The sequence below is a fragment of the Aphidius gifuensis genome, linkage group LG5, assembly GCF_014905175.1.
Source record: "Aphidius gifuensis isolate YNYX2018 linkage group LG5, ASM1490517v1, whole genome shotgun sequence".
NCBI classification, from domain to species: Eukaryota; Metazoa; Arthropoda; class Insecta; order Hymenoptera; family Braconidae; genus Aphidius; species Aphidius gifuensis.
In genome coordinates, this window is record NC_057792.1 from 19,532,098 (window position 1) to 19,558,867 (window position 26,770).

The window sequence follows — 26,770 nt, forward strand, 5'->3', positions numbered from 1 at the left end:
TACTGTAAATAAAAATTATTGTTGATAACGACGTAAAATATACATTATTTTTTCGTATAAAAATGGTGAGTATTTGAAAAATTCTTCAGTAAATATCAAAATGTTTTATTCAATTTTTTTGTTATCAATAATTTTTGGAAGTTCTTTGGGACAATTAGTCATCCCTAAATTTCCTCAACAAACATCAATTTCGAATTTCGATGCAGCAAAGGTATGTAAAAGAAAAAAAAATTAACAATTATACTCAGTAGATTATAATAGTTGAATAAATAATGATTTTATATTTTTATGAAATAAAGTATCTCGGTGATTGGTATGAAGTTCTTCGTATGCCAAATAATTATGACAAAGACGACAAGTGTTCAATAATTAATATATCACCATCAAGTGCATCAATAATAGGAATGAATCCAGTGTAAGACTTTTTGTTAAAAAATAATAATATATAATTTATTTGTAATTATAAAAACATAATTTATAATTTATATTTTTAATAGAACTGGAATCTATCGTCGAATTACTGCTGGAGGTAAACAAAGAGGAAATTCATCAGTCTTTGATTTTGAATATCCAATTGATGAACCAGTAGATTTTGGTGTGATGACCATATCAGTTATAAACTATGAACGTTTTGCTGTCAAGACAATAATCGAGCCTCATAAAAACTTTGTGTACGTCATAGATCATTTAAAAATATTTATAGCCAATTGAAAAAAAAAGAAAAAGCCTGGATTTTATTTAGTGCATTGATGTAATTTTTATATTTTTTTATTCTTTTCGATAGGTTCAAAGAATATGTATGGATTCTTTCAAGAACAACTACACTTTCACGTGAAGATTATGAATGTGCAATGAACGTTCTCAAGAATGATGGATTCCCGGTAGACAAATTGGTACACGTTGATCAATGCGATTGTCCTAGAAGAGAATATAATTATTAAACAACACAAACTACATCTTATTATATGTGATGAATCATGATGATGAACATAGCAGTTTTAAATCAATTGCATACTCTTAGTTATACATTTAATTTTTTACAATTTTATCATTTTTTAAACTTAAATATTTTTACAATATAAAATGAATAATTTTAATTAAAAAATTTTAAAAAATATATAAACATGTTATTTATCTTCAAAATAACAGTATAATTAATTTTGTTATTTTAATTAAAAAGTTGAAATCGATTAAAATAATTTAAAAAATATAAAAAAAATAAATAAATTTATTTTATAATAATACATATTGAAAAATGTTTTTTTTTTTTTAATCAAAAAATATATACACATATTTTTATTTTCAATAAAATTATTATCATAAAAAAACAAAAAATATATAATTTTTTCATATTAAAAAGGATTATTTTAAGATTTCAAAAAAAAAAAGGAAATTTTTTTCAAAAACTTTTATAATTATTTTATTATAAATTATAAAAGTTAATAAAATTAATTTTCACTGTTATTATTATTACATTAAACTTGGAGTATTATTTTACTTTTATAAATAAATTTTTGGAGTCTTAAATGTAGTATATATATCAATGTCTTTGAAGACAGAGGCTTCGCTTTAAATGCAAATTGGAAGTATAGGGCTGCTACTTTGCCTTTCGTATACATACAAAACCATTGGCTTGTGTTATAGTTTACAAAAGCGTTTGAAACACGACACCCAAACAACCAGAGACATTAATAAAATTTAGTTTTTTATTTTTTTTAAGATTTATTTATTTTGTCACCACAATATTCTTGTATTTTCAATTTTACAAATTTTAATTTATCATTCAATTGAAATTCTAAAATATTGTCAATGTAATTATAACAAATTAATTTTTATCTATATCTTTGTGTTTGATAAATAATAATTAATAATCAATGATATTACAATTTAATATTTAATTGAGTATAATAATTTATTTTTCCTGAATATGTAATTGGTGATATAGACACGCCTGTTGCGAATCAACTGCCGATGGGTATACACACGCGTTTCACAACCACATAAATTTATGTTGACAGTCCAGTGTGGCAATTAGGGTTTGGCAACCTCCGGAATTGGCATTACTAATTATACCCGGTGTATCCCAGACCTCACCGACAGCCCTTTCGGATACAGCTAATTGATTTGAATTTGAAACTAATCTCTGTTATTTGATTTTATATTTTATAAATGTTTTCGTTATTTTTTTACAGTCAATATTTATAAATATATCGCGGATAATTATAAAACCACAGGATTTTTGAAAACTGAAAAAAAAAGAGTTGAAATATATACGTTTGTTTTTTATTTTATATATAAGCTCTCAAATTTTTTTCTATCAATTAAAATTTGTAAATTGAACTAATTATATTTGAAAATTCAATTCAAACTATAGATAGAATTAAAAAAAATTTTTTTATTCAATTTATTTGATAATTTGAATTTAAAAAAATTATTTAGAGTATTTGCTATTTATAAAAAAATATTTTGTGATAAAAATAAGCTCAATGTTGATTGATAATAATAATATGGAAAAAAGTATTAAATTATTTTTTCGTGATATATATTTAATTGAAAAAATAATGTATTATTAATTTGTAGATTGTAAAAATAAATAATAATAACAATTGCAAGGTATATAAAAGAAAAAAGATATGTATTTAGTGGTATCAATTTGTCAAAATTTTTTTTCTACTGAAAAGTCTAAACTGTAAGCCAAAGGATTTAGGATTTTTATCCCTTCTAATCGTGCCACGAACATACCGATGTTAAGGTCGACTGAGGAAAAAAAAAAATAAAATAAAATAAACAACATGTCAAGTCAATAAAAATAAGTTTTAAATTTTTAAATTTTAACTTTTTAAATATTTTATTTTTGCTTTGAATCAAAGACATTTTTATAAGTAAATATTGACATTTGATAAATAAAAATACTACAGTATATTGTTTACCATCATTTTAAAATTATTTAAAAACACTTAAAATCATCGACAAAAAAATTAAAAACCCTTAAAATCCACTTCCTACCCTCTTTTGACGGTTTCAAAAATTTCCATTTTTTTTTCTAGACTTGCTGGGGTCCTACACAATTTAATAAAAAAAAAATTACGAGGATAGCTCAACTCTGCCATAGACAAAAAAATTAAAAACCCTTAAAATCCACTCCCTACCCTCTTTTGACGGTTTCAAAAATTTCCATTTTTTTTTCTAGACTTGCTGGGGTCCTACACAATTTAATAAAAAAGAAATTACGAGGATAGCTCAACTCTGCCATAGACAAAAAAATTAAAAACACTTAAAATCATTGACAAAAAAATTAAAAACCCTTAAAATCCACTCCCTACCCTCTTTTGACGGTTTCAAAAATTCCCATTTTTTTTTCTAGACTTGCTGAGGTCCTACACAATTTAATAAAAAAAAAATAACGAGGATAGCTCATTTTTGACGCTATTATCGCAAAAATTAAAATTCTTATCGTCATATCGACAAAAAATTTGGATATCGTCAAAATCATTCCCTATCGTATTTTTGTGATTTCAAAAAATTCCCATTTTTAAACTTGTTGGTCTAAACAATTTAATAAAAAAAAATTACGAGGATAGCACAACTGTGCCATATACAAAAAAAATTAAAAACACTTAAAATACATTGAAAAAAATTAAAAAGCAAAAATCAATAATATGTGAAAATGACGCCAAGAGTGTAGTAAATTGAAAAATAAAAATAAAAGAAAAAACATACGAATGGAAAATAGGATCGTAAGAACAAAAAGAAAAAATAAAATAAAAAAAAAAGCATTCAGTTGTTGAAATGGCCACGTTATAATCACTCAAATATTCTTTTTGGGTATAATTCTCATCAACTTAAACCACTTTTTTTATTTTCCACTTATTTTATTTTTCTCATTTTCCTTCAACTCTTCACCACTTGAAAACCTTTTTTTCAAAAAAAAAACTACTTCCGCTCTTTTTTACTCTCTTATATTTGTTTGAAATTAAAGAAAAAGTTTAAAAAATTAAAAAAAAAAATTAATTGCTCCTGGATGTATGAAAAAAGAAGTAAAAAAATTTTTTATTCATTTAAAAAAAGTTTAATTTTAATTATATTTAATTTGTAAGAGATATACTTTTTTTTTATATTCAAAATTCCGATTTATTAATAATTTTTCTCCGTAAAAATTGAATATACTTTTTATGCTTTTATAAAAAAAAAATATACAAATATTTTACACATTGTTAATTTTTAAAAATAATTAATTCAATTTTATTTTTTTCGTTTAAATTTAAAACCCATTAAAATAGATCAAAGGATGTTTGTTAAATTTCCAATTCAACCACAAAATATCCTTAATACGCTTTCATTCACCCATTATTCAAATCGTTTTTTCAAAATTTTAAATATTTTTAATCTTTCGAATTGATCCATCAAAATAAAACAATTTAAATTAAAATATTTTTGATAATCAAATAATAATCTGTTGTGAAAAAAAAATATGAGGTTATTTTTTAAATAAAAATTTCATGCTGTTATAAATAATTTAAAAGTAAAAAAAGAATTTATAAATATTACAGATTTATTTAAAAAATCTATTGTATAAAATAAATATTTATTTCACTCTAAAAAACTTTAGTTTATTATTTAATTTTTATTCAACTTGTTCAAATGTAATTTTTTTTTTTTTCAAAATATAATTGAAAAAGTAAAAAAAAATAGAAAAAACTATTGTTTAAATATTTATACCATTGGATACTGCGTAAATTGAATAAACAAAAGAAAATTATATATTTGATAGTTATAATGTTGGAGATTTTATGCAGTCAAATGGGTCAAACCTGGCAATAAATCAAGACTATGTAATTACTCACGGGAAATTGTGTGCATGTGTACATTCAAGTCTACACAATACTGTGTAATATATACATGTATATAATAAAAAGCAACAGAAAATATAAATAACATGCGAGGACAACAGAAGAGAAAATTTTACAGCAGCAAAACCTCACCAATTATTATTATTGAAAATAATTATTCCTAGCCACAATATAAATTACGTTTGAAAATGATATCTCAATAATTACATTAGGCATTGCTTGGCTATCTAAATGTTTAATATAATGAAAATTTTTATTTTTAAAATCAGCTGTGTTCTTTATTTATATTATGAATGTAAATAAAAAAATTATTAATTATATTTAACATTCGAGGATGAATTAATTAACCATTTAAATTATTTACAATTAAAAATTTTTAATGATTTTAAATTATTTCGTAAAGTAAACAATAATTACTAATTTTTTTATTTTTTAATCAAAATTTAATTGCTGAATTTATTATTAAAAATTAAAAATTAAAATTAAAAAAAATTGAATATATTTTTTAATATTTTGAAATAAAAAAAAAATCATTTTTGAATTGGAAAAAAATTAATAAATTAATTTTAAAAATATATACTTATATAAATGTATTTTGTTGAATGAAAATTATTAAAATATTATTAAAATAAAAAAAAAAAAAAAATTATATATATATTGAATAAAATTGCAACTTGAAGTTTGGCAATTTTATTTGACATCTGGACACACAAGTAGGTCATGAAATAAAAAATGGAAAAAAAAAAAAAAAAGCACAAGGCAACACGTGGTTGGCTGGCTTTAGTTGCTACAAAAAAAAGTTTAAGCATCACCTTCTTTTGTCCTCATTCTTTTTTTTTTTTTTTATTTAGGAAACTTAAATCTCGTCTTTTTAAAACTCAAATATTTTGTTGGCTGAGTATTTTTTTATTCTTGGGATTTTTTTCTTACTGTTTTTATGGGTTATTTTGTGGCTTTATACGCTTATATATATATGCAGAATACATAGTTTAAGTAGTATTTAGTATATTTCACTGAATTTTATAGAAACTGACGTACCTGAATACGTCGACGTTATTTCAACTATAATGTTTAAAATGAAACCATAAACTATAAAATCAACTGATTTGCCAACTTTTTTTTATTATTGCCATTATTTAAAATGTAAAAATCAAGTAAAAATTTATCCAATTAAATTAATAGTTGATTAAAAATGAAAAAAACTCTTGAAATTTATTCAATTATTGCATTTATTTTTTGATATTAAATTAAAAGTAAAAAACCAATTTCAAACAAGTAGAATATCTCAATATATGATCAGCCAATTTCTTAAAAATCATGTCATAATTTAATAAAAATAAATAGCTATAATAATAAATCAAATAAATCATATTTATAAAAAAAATTAAACAAACAATTATATATAATTAATTTATAATTATTTTATAAAAATACAAACATGTTTATTTCAAATACATATATTATAAATAAATAATTAATTTTAAAATCAATAATACAATTTTAACCTTGATTTATAGGCTGACTAGACAGATGGGTTGGAGGTTAAATACAGCGGTGAGATAAATTGCGTGTGATAATATAATATAATATAAAAATTATATGTTGAATGTGCATATAGCCTTGTCCATGAATTGAGTGAGTAAAATGTATTTACATCAAATTGATAAATGTTTACCTATCCACGATTTCAATGTATGACTCAATTGTGCCTTTTATTTGTCCTTTTTTTTCATTGAAAAAATAAAAGTGTGCATATGTGTGTGTCTATTAGTAGAAAATAAAATAGATATAAAAAAAGAAAGAGAGAGAGAGAGAGAGAGAGAGGAGAGAGAGGAGAGATATTGCATTGTGATAGAAATTTAATAATCAAGCAGTGATTTGTTGAGTTTGAAACAATCGACATGTGCGAAACAATGGAGTGTAATTAAACTTGATAAATTAAAAATAAATAATAATATTCATTAAATAAAATAATTACATATTATAATGAAAAAACGATATCGTCAATCTCACGGATGGATATCACCAAAAGCACGTCGTAAAATACGATTGAAAAAAATAATTAATTATTTTAGTAAAGGTTTTAAAATTTTTTGTGATAATTCAAATTTAGTTGGGTATAAATATATAACTGAATCAAAAAGACCATGGTTTGAAAGGTAAAATATTTTAATTAAATAAAATAAATAAATTTATTTAATTGATTATTTTTTTCTGTTGAATTTTTTTTTTTCTTTATCGCTAAGATTTTTTTGGGTTATTATTCATATTACGACAATTTGCACTGTTGGTTGGTTAACATCAAATATGATTAGAAAATATTCAGAAAGATCAGTTGAGACTGCTGTTACAACTGAAAATTATCCACTAACAAATATTGAATTTCCAGGTGAGTGGAAAATGGATTGAAATTTTTTTTTTTTTTTTCAAAAATAAATTGCAATTTTTAGAGATTTTAAAATTTTATTTCAATTTAGGAATAGCTATTTGTAACATCAATAGAATCAGTAAATCAAAAGCTGAAAAATTTGCCTATAAAATGTGGGTTATAAAAAAAATTAAATATTTTATTTCTGATTGATATAAATTTTTTTTTTATTAATTAATAAATTGTTTTTTTCATTAGATCCAGTTCAACAGTAATTAATGAAACGTATGATGAAATATTAAATCTTTTGATGCATTTAGGAAATCTTTATGAAACGGCCTTTGATATAAATACATCTGGAGATGAAACGTTAGATAAAATATTGACTAAATATTTAGGTGATTCTCATGAAGAAGGATTATACGATATAACCGAAACAATGAAAATGGTGATTAAATAAAAAAAATCAAATATTTATTTATATTGAAAAATAATCATTGCCATTAATAATTTATTGTTAAAGCTATCACCAACTTGTGATGAAGGATTAAGCTCATGTAAATTATGGAACGAGACTAAAAAATGTACTGAACTTTTTTCATTTAGAAAAACTCAAAATGGATTTTGCTGCACATTTAATTATGCACGTGAACCAGATGATTTAAAAAAGTAAATAAAACAAAAAATAAATAAATTATTTTCAAATTAAATATACATAATTTTTTTCATAATAAAAATATATTTTTATTTTTTATTAATTCAATAGTTCAAAAGTGTTTTTAAAACCAGAGCCTTATGTTAATCCAAGTGCTGGTCAATTGAGTGGTTTGACTGTTGAATTGAAGCCAAAATTAAATGATTATTTTTTTCCTTTTTTACCAACAACAGGATTTAAGGTTTTTATATAATTATCAATTGAATAATTGAAAAAAAAAAAAAAAGAAATTAATTATTTTGTTAATAGATAACAATATTTAATCCTGGTGATTATCCAGACAATACAAGTGGTGGTGTTTCAGAAGTATTAATCGCACCAAATACAGAATCATTTATGAAACTTGATGCAAGTACATTTTATAGTACTGAAGCTGTACGTGATATTACATTATCATCACGTAAATGTTTATTTTCCGATGAAAGTACTGTATTATCAGCTGGTTATACATACAGTGATTGTCTTGTTGATTGTCGTGTTAATGAAATCATAAGACTCTGTGAATGTCGTCCTTTTTATCTACCAAGACGTGGTAATAATGAAAGTAAGATTTAATTAATTTAATTACAATATAATATTTATAATAAAAATATTAATTTTCATCAAACTTTTTTATTATTTACTTGAATCAGATGCACAACGTGTTTGTGATACAAGTGATGCAAAATGTTTACAGCAACATAAAAGTAAGACAATAAATAGTAAAATTTAGATAATTTTATTTTTAAATAAATTGTATTTTTATTTTTTTAAATTAGAACAATTGTGGTCAGTTCAACTTCAAGGAAGTGTTAATCCAGATGCAAATGATGATTCTTTAAATTGCAGACATTGCTATCCAGCATGTCATGATGTTAGATATACACTTGAAATATCATCAGCAAATTTAGCACAGGAATCAACCATGGGGTAATGCAAAAAACAAATCTAAAAATCAATCTTAACTAATAAATTAATTTTATATGTAAATTTTAGAAATGCTTCGATACTTCGTGTAAGTAACAGCAGTCTTGTTCATATTTATTTTCCAAAATTTGGGACAATTCGATTGAAGCAAGACATCGGTTACTACTGGTACGAATTACTGAGTAAGAAAATACATTTTTTTTTTTTCTATATACTATTTATATTTTTTTTTTAGTTTATAAAAATTATAAAGAACAAAAAGGGGTTATTTAAATAATAAAAAAAATTCATATATTTAATTTTCAACTAAAATTAAATACGTATTTTTTTTTATGATAATAAATTATTAAATAAAATACAAAAATTTATTTATAATTTTAATTTTTATCATGGCATTTTGAAAGATCTAAAAAATCATAGATCTTTTAAATATTTAATTTGACATATTTTTATTTATTTATTTATGTAAAAACTACCAGCTGGATTTGATGTATTTGATATATATTTTATTACACGAAAAATGATAATAATCAATGATTTATATAAATATATTTATTATTATTTGATGATATATAAAAATTGATGAATATCGTGTGTATTAAATATTCATTATTGAAGTAATGTTTGTGACAGTTGAATCGAAAAAAATTGATTAAATTTTGAATCAATTGATTCAATGAACAATTGTTTTGAGGATGTTGAGGTGAAAATTTTTATAAACTGAAAATTAATCGTATTTGTATGTGGATAAAGTATATATAATTTTGACTAAATTGGTAGTAATTCAAATATAAACTGGACATTGTATTATTGACATAAATTGACCGTTGTATTATTCACTTTATTATCAATGAATTTAAATTTATCGCTGATGATTGATAACTAATTGTCAAATTTAAACAAATATGTCATTGTTTTTTGTTAAAAATATTTTTTTTATTCGGTGTAATATACCGCTATATTCATGTAAATATATTTCATTTTCAGGTGATATTGGTGGTACTTGTGGTGTCTTCATCGGCTTCAGTTTAATCAGTGTCATTGAATTTTTTTATATCTTTATACGTCTAATATGGAGTACAGTTAATCAACGTAAAAAAATTATTGAAATATCATCTATAGAAACAGATGTAAATGATAATAATCATAATAATTCTGGTAATATTTATTGGTCTGAATTAATGACACAACCAAAGAATACTCACAGTGTGGTGGTTCATAATAGGCCTAAATTTCGACGTTATTAATTACATATTTTTCAAGTATTAGATTTACTGTGTTTGGAAAAAATAATACTACATGCTCTTGATTAAAAATTGGAAAATATTTCTTAATTTTTTAGCTTGTAAAACTTGAAAAGTAAAATATTTAAAATAATAAAATTTTTGTTGTTTCACTTGATTGAGAGTTAAAGCTATCTGGGATTTTTTATTGTTGTAATTTTTAAAATGTAAGTAATTTCACTGCAGTTGAGATGTAATACTGCTTTTATCTTTATGATGCTTTATGAGAAGGAGAAAAAAAAAAAGGTAGTTGCGTTTTGAGAAACACACCAGACAATTTACAATCTGGTTTATATATTCTCTTCATATATACAAAACAAGTTTGAGTGGTAATCTTTGCTAGGTCGAACTTCAAAACTTTATCTCCCCAGGTACTTTGAAGTATATATACATATATAAAATATAGATATATATAATATGTATATATATTCACGAAAATTGAGCGTGTAGAAAGTACAGACTTGGGATTTACGACTTACCTTGTCAAAATTTCACGAGACGAGTCAGCTGCACACTTATCTCAACAAAAAATTGAGTTTTCCTTCTTCTTTTTTCCATATATATTTTTTTTCCTATCACTATAGATGTATTTGATTTTTTTATATATTCTATTTTTTGTTTGAGAACCTATGAACAAGTTCAGATAACTCACTTGGAAGAATAAGAGACAAGTTTTTAATCGAAGTCTGTATAAAGTTCAAAATTTAATTTTTTTTTTGAGTTTCTAAACTTGATATGAATATTAAAACAAAAAAAAAAAATTGATTATATCATCTTATAGATACGAATATAAATATTAAAAAAAAAATTTAAACTATGTATTATTTTAAAATGTATAGGCGAAATTTGATGTGTCAAGTAAAGTTTCATAAGAAATAAAACTGGTTGAAAAACTCGATGGCAAATTAGTATGTTATGCATTCCCGTGAACGACAAGTCTTAGTTTTGTATAAAAAAAAAAAGTCCAAAGCCATTTGTCAGTGACACTGGAAAAAGCTTTTTGCCATTTTCTAAATCTACTTTTTAGTTTTTCTGTTTCTTTTACTATATGGGACATCACTGTCTATCTTGTCTGATTCAACTGACTCATTCTTTTTTACAGTAAACATCGGAATATCAAGTAACACGATGCGAGAGTCACAAAAAACTTTTGCTGAAAATTTTTTTTTTTTTTAGGCAAGTGTTGCTTCGTGAATTTTTGTCTCAGTGGAATCGTACAATTTATTGTAAAAATAAAAACAAAATAAATAAATTATAAATTTGAAAAAGTCGTATCACGTTCAGTTATTTTACATCAATTTATTTATGATTTTAATAATTAAATATTTTTTTTTTCTTATTTAAATTTTAATATATGATAATTAAATTCAGTTTTAATTATAAACAATTATTAATTTAAAAATTTTCAATCAAAAACATAATATTTATTCATTTTTAAAACTTACAATTTTTAATTAATTATAGATATAGATTTTTGTATATTTAATGATGTTTTATGTAAATAACAATTATATAATTACAATGATGTATAATGTAGTATGAATTTTTATTTATTTCAATTCATTATTTAACTTTAATTAATGCTTTTCAATGAGTTTGAATGTAAATTTGAAATTATAAATTAAAAAAAAAAAAAGGCTTCAAGTTGTAAAAAATAATCAAAATTAAAAAAGACAAGTAGAAAAAATTATTCAAGAAATGTTTTTAAATAGAAACTACATGTATGTAAAACAGTAGACAAAGATTGAAAATAAAAAATATTTTTTACAAAGAGATAAAATAACATTGCCATGAAAATAAAAAGATAAAATTAAAATTGAGTAAAAAAAAAAACAATTGGAATCGTAATTTACTCAAGTTTAAATTGGAACGAGGATTTCCGGATGATATCCATGTGTGATTGGGTACAGATCACGTGGTGTTTTCTGATTGGATCCCATATGAACTTGAGAGAACGAAAAACGAGGCGGAACAAAAGTTGGATTTCCCTTTTTTCTTTATTTTTGACCGAAAATTTTTAAAAAAATGTTTCAATCGTTATTTTTTTTTACTAAATAAAAGAAAAAAGAAATGCATATAAAAATTTTGTATATGATTCTTTAACGATTAAAAAAAAAAAAAAAAAAAATTTAATTAATTTATTTAATAGGTATTTTGTATCATAAACTGTTATTGAATATTTTTTTTGTTATTCAATATCAATTTTCCATTAAATTTTCATTAAAAAAATACATAATACTAATTAAAAATAAATGATTATTATTTTCATATATAAAAACTTTAAAACAACATTAAATTGCAGAATAATTATTAAGTAGGGGTAGCACCGAATTACTTGATAATTAAATAGAAAAGAGATAATTTGATTGAAGCTCATATTTTGCAATTATCTTAATTGAGATAATGGATGATAAAAAAAAATTTAATAACAATAAATTTGCCATGAAATTAATTACTCTATTCTTTGGAATTATATTTAAATGAATTTGAATTTTTTTTTTGAAAATTAATTACTAATAAATGTTAATTAAATAAAAATTATATTCGCAATTAAATGATATTTAATTTTTAATTTATAGAAGTTGAAGAAATATAAAATAATTTTTGTAATATAAATTTTGTGAAAATAAATTTAAATTTATTTAATTTAGATGAAATTAATATTGTTTGAAATATTCATGATGCAAATGACGGCAAATATTTTTTTTTATTTTTAATAATTCAACAAACATATGCCTTTCATAGATATTTTCTTTTGAGCATCAAAATTATATGAAAAACACGTCATTAAATTTGAATATAAAACATGTATTCGAAAAAATACAAATATATATTTTAAAAGCACTAAAAATCAATTTTCTTTTCATTTATTCATGATAAATTTGATCAAGAGATAAAAGGGATTCTGGTCCTTGAATATAGATAAAAAAAGCATTAAATTGTATTTTTGACTTATAACTTTATCTATTTTTTTATTTATTTTAAAATTTTTTTCTTCCAGACTTTATAATGAAGATTTATTATTCTATATTTAATTAATTAATTAATTAACTTATTTATTAATTATCAAGATAACAAGAAGAAACGACGACATTATTTACATATAAAAATATAATCTTATTGCAAGTCGATCGTATATATTTGTATACATAAAACAATTTACGATATAATTGTAATATATATATGTTTTTTTGTTCATTTATTTAATTATATATTTAATTTTAGATACGTTTCGTCATTATTAATTAATTATTTATAATAATTATTATGTTCAAATTTTATTTTAAATTCTAATCACGCCTTCTGATACGTTTTTTTAAATATTTTTTTTTATTTATTATTCATCACAATATCTTGGTAACCCTCAAATTACATTCACTAAAATAAAAATAAAATTATTATGATTTATGGAATTTATTTTTTCTTTGATAATATTTTTTTTATTTTAAAAATACTGTAATTCAAATAATAAAGATATGTGTTTAATTAAATGGACAATTTCATCAAAATCATTATGAAAAAAAATATTAGTTTAAAAAATTTTAAAGTAAGATGATATATATATACTGGTTTTAATATTTTTTTTTTTTTCATAAATATCAATCGATTATTAACCCTTTACCATTAGCATTACATTACAGTCTGTGCTAATTAGGTCGGGCTGATTTTCAACATCAAAATGGTTCGCTCAGAATTGTGTACACAACCACACAAAAGCAGCTTTATGTTATACATTTTTTTCTTCAAAATATATAAGCACAAAATTTACGCTGTAAATTTTACTTTTTAATATTTTTTTTTCACAATTTTACCTTATATAAATTAAATAAAAAAAAAAAAAAAAAAAATTATTTTTCTTTTTTTCAATGTTCTAAAACAATAATAAAAAAAAAGTCATAATCAAATTCAAGTAGGTATATAATATAAAAATTATGATCGAACAATTAATTAATAATTTGAAAAAAATAAAAAAAAATTTCAAGCTGTCTGACTATTGCGAGTTTATACTACTGCTTTTTTAATGTAAATAAAAAAAATGGTGTAATTTTTTATTATATTTTTCTCGCAACCGAAAAAGGTGATGAAAAAAAAAATAAAATAAACAAAGATAAAATAAAATGAACCATAAAGATATATATTAAGTGAGAAAAAAAAAAAAAAAGTATTGTTGAGTGATTCACGATCGCTGTGTAAAAGTCGAAGGCGGAAACGACTAGCTTCCTCTCATGAAATATGCTCCATCCGACTGGGAAAAGCATATTGGTTATAAATTTTTGCCAGTTTGACATCAACAATCTGTTTTTCTTTTTCTTTTCATTTTTTTTTTCCTGCTGCTTCTATTTCTTCTTGTACAATTTTTTTATTCCATTTTGTTTTATTTTTTTTTACTCATACTGTATCTGGCATATAAGCATAAATGTGCCTAATACATAATATAAATTTTTTTCAAGATATTTTTAAAAACTTGCATTCATTATTATATACTTTTATTTATCTTCATAAAACATTTGTTTATCCTACAATTGAATGCCTCCATAAATTCATCTATTGAGAAACCATTGAGTATCCTGAAAAAATAAAAATACAACAAACAAATGAATAAATAAATTGAAACTCTATACAGTATACTGTTTTTATATTTATGAAAAAACATATAATACCTCTATTTTTACGTTAAAAATAATAAACAAAAATGAAATAAATCAAGGGATTCACTTGCATTTCATTGAGATCTATTATAATTGAATTGACAATGCTGCATAAAAAAATACCACCACAATCGATATCAATACATTCAGTTGAAATAAATAATAATAATAAATATAAATAACGAAACAAAGACTCAGGGGGCTATTCAATCTTCAAGTTTTGTTGTCACATTGGAAAATAATATTATCATGAATATTGAGCTTTTTTTTTTACCAATAGAAATATTATAAATAATTTTTCAAATCAGTTTCGAAGTAATTTGAAGAACGGATAAAAAAAAACAAAAAGCTCAATTTTTCAAACGGGAAAGAATAAAAAATTTAAAAGCTTTTAAAAAATATAAAATATGAGCAGAAAAAATTGTGAGCAAAAAAAATGCGTAGAAACGAGGAAAAAAAAATTGTAAAAATAAATATAAAATATGTAACAAGTCACATACAGATCCAATAATAAAAAAAAAACTGATAAAGAACAAAAAAATAAATTTTTTATTTTTTATGAGTTTTAGTTTATTTTTTATTTTTTTGTTACAAAAATACGCACGTACTTTTTTTTTTTTAAATATAAGGTTGTTATTTTCCGGTATTTTCAAGCCCCAAGGGGTAATCATTGTTTACATCAGTGTTTTTTTAAAAAAATAAAAGAATTTTTACAATACATTTTACAATTCACAGGTAGTACATATATATATCTATTGAAAAGTATCTGTCGTCAACAGTACTCTAACAAAAAAAACCAAAAAAGAAAAATTTGCATTTGTTATCATTTAACTACTTTCTGTTTCAAGAGAAAACTAACTGCATACTTTTTTTTTTTTTTTTTTCTGTCATAAACGACAAAAGAAAATAAAAAAAAAATGGAAAAGTTAAATAAAAAAAAAAGAATTCTATGAATGAAATTGAAATAATAGAAAGAATAATAAAATTTAAATGAATATTTATTTGTTTTGAATATATATTGATAAATGTTTATTGAAAAAAATAAAAATATTCATAATAAATATTTAAATTTATTTTTTTTTTTATTTATATTTAAAATATACAGGGATGATAGCTCAGAAATAATGAGAGATATTTTTATAAAAAGAGAAAATTCAGTTTTAGGAATATATAAAATTATTGATTATTTTTATTATTTTATTTTACATATACCAGAACTATCGGATATAAAAAAAAATAAATAATATATTTGTTGTTGTTTAATGTGTGTGTTTGTAATATTCGATTATTTTGAAATTGAAATATAATACACATGTGTATATGGGATACGTACACTTTAGATGTCTGTGCCAATGTAATATTTTGAAAATATCCATTGGTCCAAAATATCCATGATGGCTTTTCCTATTGAGTTTTCATATTTTATTTATTTTCTATCGAAAATGAAGAATTTACATATTCAATTTTCTTATATAACAATATATAAAAAGAGATTATATTTTATACATAAAAAAAAAACATTTATTTATCAAAAATTTTGTTGACAAATTATTTTATAGATTTGTTTTATTTTTTATTTTGATTAAGAATATAAATTCATCTACTATTGCAATGATAATTTTATTGTTTTATTTATTTCAAAAATTAAATAGTTTATTTATTTATACTTTAAATTAATTGTTTTAACTTTTTATATAAGCTTTTTGTATGTATAAAAAAAAAAAAATGTTTCATCTGTATTTATAAAATAAAAGTTTATATAAATATAAAAAAAAGAAAATATTATTGAATAGAAAATGTATATGTATGAGATATGATGAAAATGCACATGAGTTTCTATATCAACTTGGGTTACAATTTCAATTACTTTCCTATGCGGATTTCCGTGATGTACCACACACGAAAACTTTTATATCTGTTCATCTCCCAGAAGGGTTCACCAAAGTGGGCAGGGAAATGAGAGAGGGAGAGACCAAAAGAGAGGAATTTGAATGAGGAGTGAGAGTATATAAAAAATAAAAAAAAAAAGGGCAGAGAATGGTAGGCAAATAAAAAAAAATAAAAAGACCAAAGATCTAGTCACATTGATAATTTTTCCATTTTCACGTAATCCGATTGAATCTTTTATTTCGTTGTGGCATCAAATTCCCTCAGTCCAGTTAAATTTACTTTATTATTATTTTTTTATTTTTATTATCTTTCAATACCGTATTAAAACTTATAATGAAACAAAAACAATTATACTTTTTTTTATTTATTCAGTATTTTTAATTTTTATATTGATGAATTTTTTCATATATGAGCTTTGAAACTCTTTATTATTTTTTTTATATTGATGAGAATTGAGGAATCAACGTTCAGTAATTTTTTAGTAATAATTTTCCAACTTGTTTTTGATAAAAAATATTTTAACTATGTAAAATCGCTTATATTTTATTTGTTTATAAAGAAAATATTATATTTAACAGTCTTGAAATGTTAATACAAAATGCGTCATTCATCACAAAGACTTAATATCAAACAACCTCTTTGCTGGAGTTTATAAAATTTTAAATTTTTAACTGAAAAAAATCATTACCAAATTTTTTTTTTTTTAATTAAAATTTAAGAATAAATTTATTGAAAAAATATAATAAATAATAATTAATTAGTTTATTATTAAATTTATTTTGTTTTTTTTTTATAACAAAATGATAGATTAGAAGTTAAAAAATTTATTTAAAAAAATACATCAAAGAATATACATTTTTTATAATTTTTTTTTTACGTTTAAAAATTATTTGTCAGTTATGTCGTAATAAAGAGGACAGTTTTCTACTACCAGACAATATTCCATGTCCATTTGATATGTATTTGGTCAAATGGATAAACCACATAAACTTGGACATTAAATAGCATTACATATTGTTCCAAAAACATATAACATGATCAAATATCAAATAGATTTTTTTCTTCATCTAATTATAAATCGACGTTGAGGTAAATTATATTACAAGAAGAATGCTTGTGAATTTGAGAGTAAAATGTAATTAGATCATGATGATTTTCTATAGTAAATTTGATCTGTATGCACACAACATATGCAAGAGCTAAATTTAGTTGAAGACTAACATCAACTGTTCATGATGCTGGAAATTATATAAAATAATAATTACCATATTCATTATGGAGCAGACCTACATGTTCATAGTGTAGAATTTTATGGTGTACATTATCATTATTAAATTATACTCAAATATCAAAAATATTCAATGAAAAAAATATGTTTTTTATTGTAAAAATTTCATTCAGCTTATCAAGAGAGCTTGCGGAGATTTTAAAATTATAAATTATGAAAAAAAAATTACAGAACGCTGAACAAGATCCAATCATGTCATGAATTCATAGATTTTAATAAAAAAACATATCTCTTGAATTGGAAAAAATTTCATTATAAAATTTTCAATCAAATAAACTTTCATATATTTTTAAATATTGAAAAAATTTATTAATTTATTGAATTTTATTTTCAAAAAAATTCAATTATTGTAAATTTATTAAATTTATTTTCAATTTGTTTTTATACTTTTAAATAAAAATATCATAAATAAATAAAAGAAATAACAATTATAAATCATTGTTAATTTTTTTTTTTCATTTATTTTATTATGATTTTAATTTCCATTAACCGATGTTGATTTGTATAACAATAAACCATTAAATAATAACGAGGCTCAATTTTCACTTGCCACGGTCAATTAATTATTGAAATAAAAAATAGTTAAAATAAAAACCAAGTGAAAATATTAAATAACAAAAATGGAAAAAAAAAAAGAAAATGAAAAACAATGTATGATAAAAAATAAAAATAAATAAAGCAGTCATTTTAATCAATGACCAAATGAGAATAGATATATTTAACCACGGATATACGTGTGTGGGTTTCACCAAAGCACAACGGAAACGATGTGCACTTTTGAATATTTGGATACAATCCAAATTACGCAGTGTGTTCATGTGTGTATATATGTGTGTATTGAATGCACGTGTTCTGAAATATATAAAGCTCGTTTACCCGGTATCGCTTTGAAAACCACAACAGTTACCAAACATTTACGTATTTCTTGATACCATAAATATATGTATGTATATATTTTGTACACGATCAAGTTTCATTTTAAAAGTGATTTTCAAAAGATATATAATCATCGTGATTATCATTGTTTATTGATTTAACTATTCAAATAATCTATTTGTCACATAATATTTTTTTATCATTTCACACACTAAGCTTGGCTTTGATAAAAAAAAAAAACCATTTTAAAATGACATTCAAGTTAAGCCTGATAATTTAAAAATAGTAAAAAACAATACAAAAAATAAAAATAATAGAAATAGTTGAAATTTTTATTTTAATTAAATTATTCTTTTTTTATATTTTTTTATGATTTATATTTTTTTATAAATTGAAAAATTACTTGGGAATTAAATTATTGTTAAAAAGCATTTTCAAAGTTACAAATTTGATATATTTTTTAATTTTTTTGAAAATTAAAAATTTTAAAAATTTTATTCTATATCAAACGATTGATAATTATATATTAATTTTTGTTAAATGATACAAATTGAAAATGTCATGACCAGATGAAAATAATAATGGTAGTATTAAAATTAAATATTTATTGTTATGTAGATTAATATTACGATAAAAGCTTCAACGTTAAACTCTCATTTGTAAATATTAAATATATTATTTTTCCTAAAATGATTTTTTATTCACAATTTATTTTCAAGTTCTACTCAACTAGATAAAAATCAGTTAATCCAAATATGGTTAAAAATAAAAGAAAAAAATAGATAAATAATCATATAAAATAAAACAAATATTGAATAGTAAAAATAGATTGAATAGAAAAAAAGAAAAAAATACTTGATGCATAGTGAATAGCCGATAAAAATTTTCATCAATGTCATTCACTTGAACAGATTCGAATTTTTTGATGGCATTAATTGAACAGATATTTCAATCAGTATATATCCGATATAAAAACCTTTTCAATAAAAAAAAATTCAAGCTTATTAATTTTGCCTTGATTCTCTTTTTTTAATTTGATTAATATTTAATTTTTAAAAAACTGAATTTACAAAAACTTTTTAAGTGAGAATTTTCACGTCAATTAGCACATGGTTTTAGTTATGGATATGTTGTCATTATCATTTTCTTTTATTTATAAAAAAAGCAATGAATGAAAGAATAAAAAAAAAAAAAAAAAAAAACTATTCCTCGTACTTTCAATTTTATAACAGCGTAAAGTGCTGACCACTATTTAGTCTTGTTGAGGTGAAACGTCGGTTAACTTATATTGTAGAAGGAACAATAAGACAGAAAAAATAATAATAAAAAATAAATAAATAAAAGAAAAAAAAAAATAGAAAAACCGTTAGGTGATAAGATGAAAGAAGAATAAAAAAAAAAAAAAAAAGGCAAGTAAATAAAGAAGGAAATAAAGGAGAAAAAGCTTTAAAAAAAAAAAATGTTAAAAAAATTATATGAGATATAACAAGACTTGTCGCAGCGACATATCATTCCACTTGATTTCTTCGCACATCGTATAACAAATGTTGAGACAGGTCACACATTATGGTTACTGGTTACTGGCACAAGTTGAAAAAAAAAAAAAAAATTAAAAAAACATTATACTATGTATCAATGAAGCTTTGAGTTTGATAAAAACCGTGACGATTGCCAAAAGTTAAAAAGAAAATAAATTTAAAAAATAGAAATTTATAGTAAATCCACTCGATATAATTGGATTTATTTTCAAGTCTTAGTTAAAATTTTTGCTCAACTTGCAAAAATTCATTCGCGGTTTTAATAAGGTAAAAATATTCAATGTAAAAAATTTTATTGTATACGCTTGAAAAAGCTTCATCTTTTTCATCATAAAGACAAATTTTTTATTCATCTTTGATTTTATACCTCAGTTAATTCAATAAAACATTATATTTTTTAATTAAATATTTATTTGTATATATTATTGTATTTTTTATTTTCAGTTTCTTATTGTATTTTTTTTTTTTTTTTTTTTTTTGATAACAAGTACTCAAAGTAGATGATACACATTCACCAGAATTTTATTGTGAAACTGGCATGCCAGAAAAAAAACAATATATATATAAAATGAGTTTACATCTGTCACTTTCAATAGAAATGGCAAAAAAATTTCTCACGCTATACACCCCAGTTTTTTTTGAACAAATTTAAACATACATAACCTCAAATACGAGGGTAAATCATTGTTTACAAGTATAGCCAAACATAAAAAAACAATATAAAAATGCGTATGCAAAAAAAAAAAAATAACAACAGCATAAACAATGGATTGTTTCAATATATAAATAAAATCAATTTTTGTAAATATCAAAAAGTCAATATATACACTCCATACATAAACTGGGTTGATTGAATGCAAACAAAAACCAAGAAATTTATACAAATAAAAAAAATAATAATAATAAAACAAATGATTTACTGAATGAAAAAGGAATTCATTGGTTTATATATGGTTATGGATTTTGTTGAAATGAAAAATAAATAACCTAGATTCAGTGGTTGACCAAATGTGGGATAGGTCCTTCAAATTTTTTTCCTCCATTTTGTTTATGACACTACATAACATACTCGGTTATTATATGATTTATGAAATTTGATAATGAAAACTTTGGCAATAGCATGAACTGTCTCTGCATCATTTTCAAATGATACGAGAAAATATACTGACATTTTGATTTTGTATATATCCACTGCACATATATAAATGAGCTGTAGTTTCCGATTTGAATATCCATTGTCATACATAATAAAGTACATTATTACAAGCTGAGAGGATTTAACTGAGTGGTTGTACAATCGAAATTATCTTTGTAATATTGTAGAACCGTGAAAATCTGTTCGATAAGCACTACAACCACGAATCGTAAATGTTGTTACTATGTTTTGTCGGTTCAGATAACAAGCTGTCGATATCTACACATACTCAAATGACCACATGTCAATGTTGTACGCTCAAAATAAGCCAATATTATTTAATGCTAAAAAATCTCTTACGACCATATGGCTTTTGTTAATTTAACGCACAAAATTTACATCATTTGTTTTAATTTTTATTAGTTTGTTTCATACTGTCAATGAGTTTATGGATACTTGAAATACTTGTGGTTTGCATCACACAAGTAATCGTTAAACTTGTAAATAAATAATTATTCGACGAGTTGATATATATTGTACAAGTAAGATATCGTAAAAATAACTGGTTTAAACGATTACTGGACTTTTTTTTTTTTTTTTCCCTAAATCTGCTCAGAGAGGTTGATGTAACTTTTGTTCCTTAGTAATACTCTGAAAAAAGTTTATCCTTTTTTTTTTTAATTTTCTTTGTTTCAAAGAAAAAAAAAATACAAAGACCGTCACGTTACCATGAAGAACTTTTACACAAGCTTTTTATAAGTCGATGAGTACGAGAACGTTTGGCTAAAAAACTCATCGAAAACTCGGATTAGATGATCAAATATAAGAATAAAAAAATTTGATAAAGTAAAAAAAAAAAAATAATAAAAAATTAAGTTTCGATTCTTGGTGGTGTATATTTTTAAATTTATTTAAACTTATTTTTTTTTATTTAAACTGTCATTTGTTATAGAATAAATTGAATTAAAATTAAACGAAAAATAAAATTTATATATATAATTATAATAAAAAAATATTACCTTAGCATTGTCATCTGAAAAATCCGTAGCTTATAGTTAAGTGAATTAACCAGAGATTGAGCATTGCATTAGAAACTCCATTTCCATGATGCACAGCAGCTGGAAGCTCGCCTGTCATAAACAGATAATAAATTACGCTTGAATAATTTTATACCTAATTCTCATAATATATATAAAAAATACATATATAGATTGAGATGAAAAATTTTATTTTTTATAATATATAATAGTCATAAAAATAAAATGAAAATTGTGGCTATTTTTTGCAGTGATATAGATGGCACTAGTGATATCCTGAAGTGATCGTATCGTCGACATTTGGTCAATTTGGCAAATTGAGCGCGTCGGGTATGTAAATGTGTGTGTGTGTGTGTGTATATAATGTGTGTTACATAGTGAACAATAGTAAAGTCTGTAGGAAGGGTATTTCCATTCGTTTTACCGGAAACTTTCCTCGGGCACATTTGAAACACTAGACGTTTATGTAATGCTTTCATTGTTCCTTTTTTTAACTCTACCTTTTCTGCATCATTCTACACTCAAACTCAATAAATGTTATACTATATTGGTAAAATAGATTGCATACATTTGTCTCGATATACTTTGGCAAAAAAAGCCAAACATAAAAATAAACTAACATAGCCAAATTTAAATAACAAAAACATGCAAAAAGCTAACAAAATTTTTAACTTATATCTAACAAAGAAAATTGTTTTTTAAACATATAAGTTAATCTATTGTTCGTCAGACAGTGCTGGTATAATTTTTTATTTTTCAATTGACAACATAAGTTATTAGATTTAACTTAAATGTGCTTATATGTATTGATCTTTTAGTGTTTCAATTTACTTGATAACATGATCAAATTGTATCCAACACACATGCAATTGTTGGAAAAATACTTGGAAAAATACAAAGAAATAAAGAAAACATGTGTGTGTGTGTGTTTTATTTTAAATTAAATAGACAATACGGCTGTCATTGAGTACCAACTGCCAAGTAAAAATAAGCAGACACTATAACTTGCTAGATAAAATCCAATAAAATTCCAATTTCGCTCAATTTCGCCAATGTTCTTGGATGAAAACAAAAAAAATTTACTAAATACAATATATGTATTAAATTGCCATTTTCACTTGAAAATTCCATGTGAAATTTGTACAATATATATAACACTGGTCTAATCGAGTGGAATTCATCAATCTTAACATCCATTCTTAAATATATATTTATTATTATTTTTAAATAATGACAATAATAATAATCATCATTTCAGATATGTTACCAATGAATAAGTCTTCATAAATATTTCAGGAAAATATTCAGGGCCACACGTGTACTAGTTTGAAAAAAAAAAGTAAAAATAAACGTCAATAAATATTTGAAAGTTTATTTTTATCGGCACGATTATTTGACAGTTATTTTTTAATCTGGACATTTATTTAACGCTTTTATTGAATTTTCAATTTTAAACCACGTGCGTGTGTGTGCAATGCAGGAAATACATTTTTCAATGAGAGAAAATTCACTCAATATAAACCTCTATTTTCTTTCGACGTCATTTCTTTATATTTCGACTGTTTTTTTTTTATTTTATTTTCATACGATCTTTGAGAAACGTGCCAATCCAAGTAACCTGCAACCGGGATCTTTGCACTTCATCAGACTGATTTATATCCTTCAAACGATTTAACTGTCAAGATTGAAAAATATTTTTTTTTTATTCTTTGATGTATATAACACCGGTTGTATTGATTTCATGTAATTCGTACTTGTGATATACAATCTCTGATCTATCAACTTCTCAAAAAAAATAAATAATTGAGTTAAATTATTTTAACCACTTTTAAAAATATATAATTGAAATTTTTTCAACAATTTCAATTATTTTTTTTATTACTTTTTTTCCCCACTTGGATGAAGAAAAATTCTATATACTAAAAACAGTTGAGAAAATTGGTGGAATTTTTGCTTCATCAGTAAAAATAAAACTTGACCAAGAATGATAAAATAAAAAAAAATAAATATTCAAAAAACTAGGTCGAGCAAGAAAGTGCTAGTAGACTTGTTCAAAAAAAAAAAAAAAAAAAAAATACTATAATTTTTCATTTTGGTCAAGAGCCATCTGACCCAACTCAATTTGAAATGGTCAAGTCAGATGAATATTGCAGAGAAACCAAACCATCAAAATGAAAACTAAATTAAGACTCTACATTTTCATACGTATGTACATTTTATAATAAATATATATGTAGTTTTAAAGCCAATTAGAATAGCGTAGTCTATATATGAAAACTAATCAAGTCAAGTCATGCAAATGTTTCGTCCACTAAATTGCTATTTCAAAATTTCAAATCATACTCTTCTTCTTTTTTTCTTTTTCTTTATTCTCTTACCACACAATTTAAGCAGACCAATTAGTTCTTGTCTTTTCTGTATTCTTCAAGTATATATAAACTAATTTTCTTTCACTTTTTATTCTTTCAATTATATTTTTTTATTTTTTTCTTGGTTGTCGTAGTGAACAACTACCATTATCTTATCTTCAATTTTATTTAGCTTATCTCTTTACGTAAATAGAGAACATTGAATTAGCCAGATCTGAGTTGCATCGTAATTGCATGATAATAATTTTAAAAGATAAAGTTTTTTAAATTTTTAAATATAATTATTAAGATTTAATTTTTAGTAGATTGTAAATTATATTAAAAATTTTATCATTCAAAAGAAAAAAAAAAAACCTCTTACCAATCAAATTTAGAAATATAAAATTATATAAAAAAAACTTTTATGAAAAGTTTATATAAAGTTAAAAATCAACTGTCCACGAAAATATCATATAATATCGATGAATTTTCAAACTAAAACTACAAACTTACTCATTGAATTTCTCATTGAATTTGTCTTGACTATTTGAAGCAATATTACTGATTTTTCAAAAGTTTTTTTTGTCATTGAATATGATTGAACAAAGTACACAGTAATCAAATCAGTACAATTTGTCTATTTTGTAAAACTAGTTGAATAAATACATACAGACATTCAAAATATTTCAATTTTGATAAATTTGTTTGTGTAATATCAAGTTTGTTGAGTTTGGAATATGAAAATATCGTGAATAACTTGTTATAGTGTTTATCAATTTTGAATCTTAAACAAAGATTCTATATATCTATAAAGTTTGTTGGTATAAACAGTCTTGTTAAATGCAAAACACCACCTCAATAACAAAATTCAACTGTAAAAGGAACAATGATAACTTGAATTTTCTATGAAATCTTAAAAGCTTTCAACATGCCAATTGTTGAAATACAGTTTGAATGTTATTAATTGTTTAAATAAAATCTATTCAAATTAAATTAATAAATGATATTTAGTGTACTTACCATTTAATACATGAACAGCAATAGTAGTCTTTGCTCTCTCCGGTACTGTACAACTGTAATTTCCTGCATGTCTTGATGTTGCTTTTTCAACTACTAATGTACTTATTATAATTGGTATCTCCTTGTTACCTTCAATTTCAATTGTTCTATTTTCACTGAAAATCAATAAATTAAAATTCATTATGTTTAATATTTCACTATATATTTAAATTTAATTATTCAATGACGAGGTTAAAAAAATTTTAAAAGTCAATACTTTTGAATGACGGCATGTCATTTTATTTCAAGTAAAAATAATATAATCACAAATTATTTAAAATAGGAATAAAAAGAATAAAAAAATTATTGGTAATTATTATATAATTAAATATGAAAAAAAAATATATTAAAATTGACATATTTTTTTTTTTTTCAAGTAGAAATATAATATATTAGTCAGACATTATTTAAAATAGAAAATAATCAAATTATATATTTTTTTATTGAGAATAAAATTAAAAAAATTAAATTATATTGAGCTAACCTGACATCGGAAGTGAGTGTCTCGTCTCCCCTTGTCCAAAGTAACGATTCGTTAAGTTTTTCCAACACATCTCTACCCTCGCATTTTAAACGAAGAGTACTTCCAGCTTTAAGGTGTCTTTCACCAGATATTCCTCTTCCTGAATCATCAGTTATTTTCAATACAGGTGCTGTAAAAAATAAAAATTATAATTTAAAAAATTTATATATAAATTAGCTTATTACTAGCTCTAAAAAATTTAACCATAATAAGTCATCCTTTTGTGTACTTGAAAAAGAAAAATAGACGAAAAAAAAAAAAAAAAACAAACATAATAAACCAACAAACAGAATGGTCATCTTATA

General features: G+C 22.5%; 3 protein-coding genes across 3 annotated transcripts in view; 2 read left to right on the forward strand and 1 right to left on the reverse strand.

The window, feature by feature from the left end:
- The first annotated feature begins 76 nt into the window (after positions 1-76).
- Positions 77-1,038, forward strand: LOC122858310 (apolipoprotein D-like). Its single transcript, XM_044161124.1, has 4 exons — positions 77-211; positions 300-415; positions 498-671; positions 785-1,038. The coding sequence occupies exons 1-4, from the start codon at positions 101-103 to the stop codon at positions 939-941; spliced, it is 558 nt and encodes a 185-aa protein (XP_044017059.1). The 5' UTR covers positions 77-100; the 3' UTR covers positions 942-1,038.
- Positions 1,039-7,835: 6,797 nt separating this feature from the next.
- Positions 7,836-10,086, forward strand: LOC122856550 (pickpocket protein 28-like). The gene is made up of 7 exons (XM_044158227.1): positions 7,836-7,861; positions 7,985-8,114; positions 8,183-8,477; positions 8,566-8,619; positions 8,692-8,842; positions 8,909-9,021; positions 9,827-10,086. Exons 1-7 carry the CDS (start codon positions 7,836-7,838, stop codon positions 10,084-10,086), a joined length of 1,029 nt encoding a protein of 342 aa, XP_044014162.1.
- Positions 10,087-14,044: 3,958 nt separating this feature from the next.
- The window catches only part of LOC122858311, a 78,554-nt gene continuing 65,828 nt past the window's right edge, over positions 14,045-26,770 (reverse strand). Inside the window, exons 7-10 of the mRNA XM_044161125.1 lie at positions 26,427-26,595; positions 25,904-26,058; positions 22,518-22,628; positions 14,045-14,690 (exon numbers count right to left, since the gene is read on the reverse strand). Of these exons, the coding sequence (XP_044017060.1) occupies positions 22,528-22,628; positions 25,904-26,058; positions 26,427-26,595 (425 nt within the window). The 3' untranslated portion in view covers positions 14,045-14,690; positions 22,518-22,527. The remainder of the gene's footprint in view (positions 14,691-22,517; positions 22,629-25,903; positions 26,059-26,426; positions 26,596-26,770) is intronic.

What these genes read in the sequence shown, in the direction of transcription:
- LOC122858310 (XM_044161124.1), top strand. Translation starts at nt 101, where the DNA reads ATGTTTTATTCAATTTTTTTGTTATCAATAATTTTTGGAAGTTCTTTG. An exon ending in CGAATTTCGATGCAGCAAAG is followed by an intron (nt 212 to 299) that starts GTATGTAAAAGA and finishes TATGAAATAAAG; the next exon opens with TATCTCGGTGATTGGTATGA. An exon ending in GAGCCTCATAAAAACTTTGT is followed by an intron (nt 672 to 784) that starts GTACGTCATAGA and finishes TCTTTTCGATAG; the next exon opens with GTTCAAAGAATATGTATGGA.
- LOC122856550 (XM_044158227.1), top strand. Translation starts at nt 7,836, where the DNA reads ATGGATTTTGCTGCACATTTAATTAT. An exon ending in TACCAACAACAGGATTTAAG is followed by an intron (nt 8,115 to 8,182) that starts GTTTTTATATAA and finishes TTTTGTTAATAG; the next exon opens with ATAACAATATTTAATCCTGG. An exon ending in AAGACGTGGTAATAATGAAA is followed by an intron (nt 8,478 to 8,565) that starts GTAAGATTTAAT and finishes TACTTGAATCAG; the next exon opens with ATGCACAACGTGTTTGTGAT.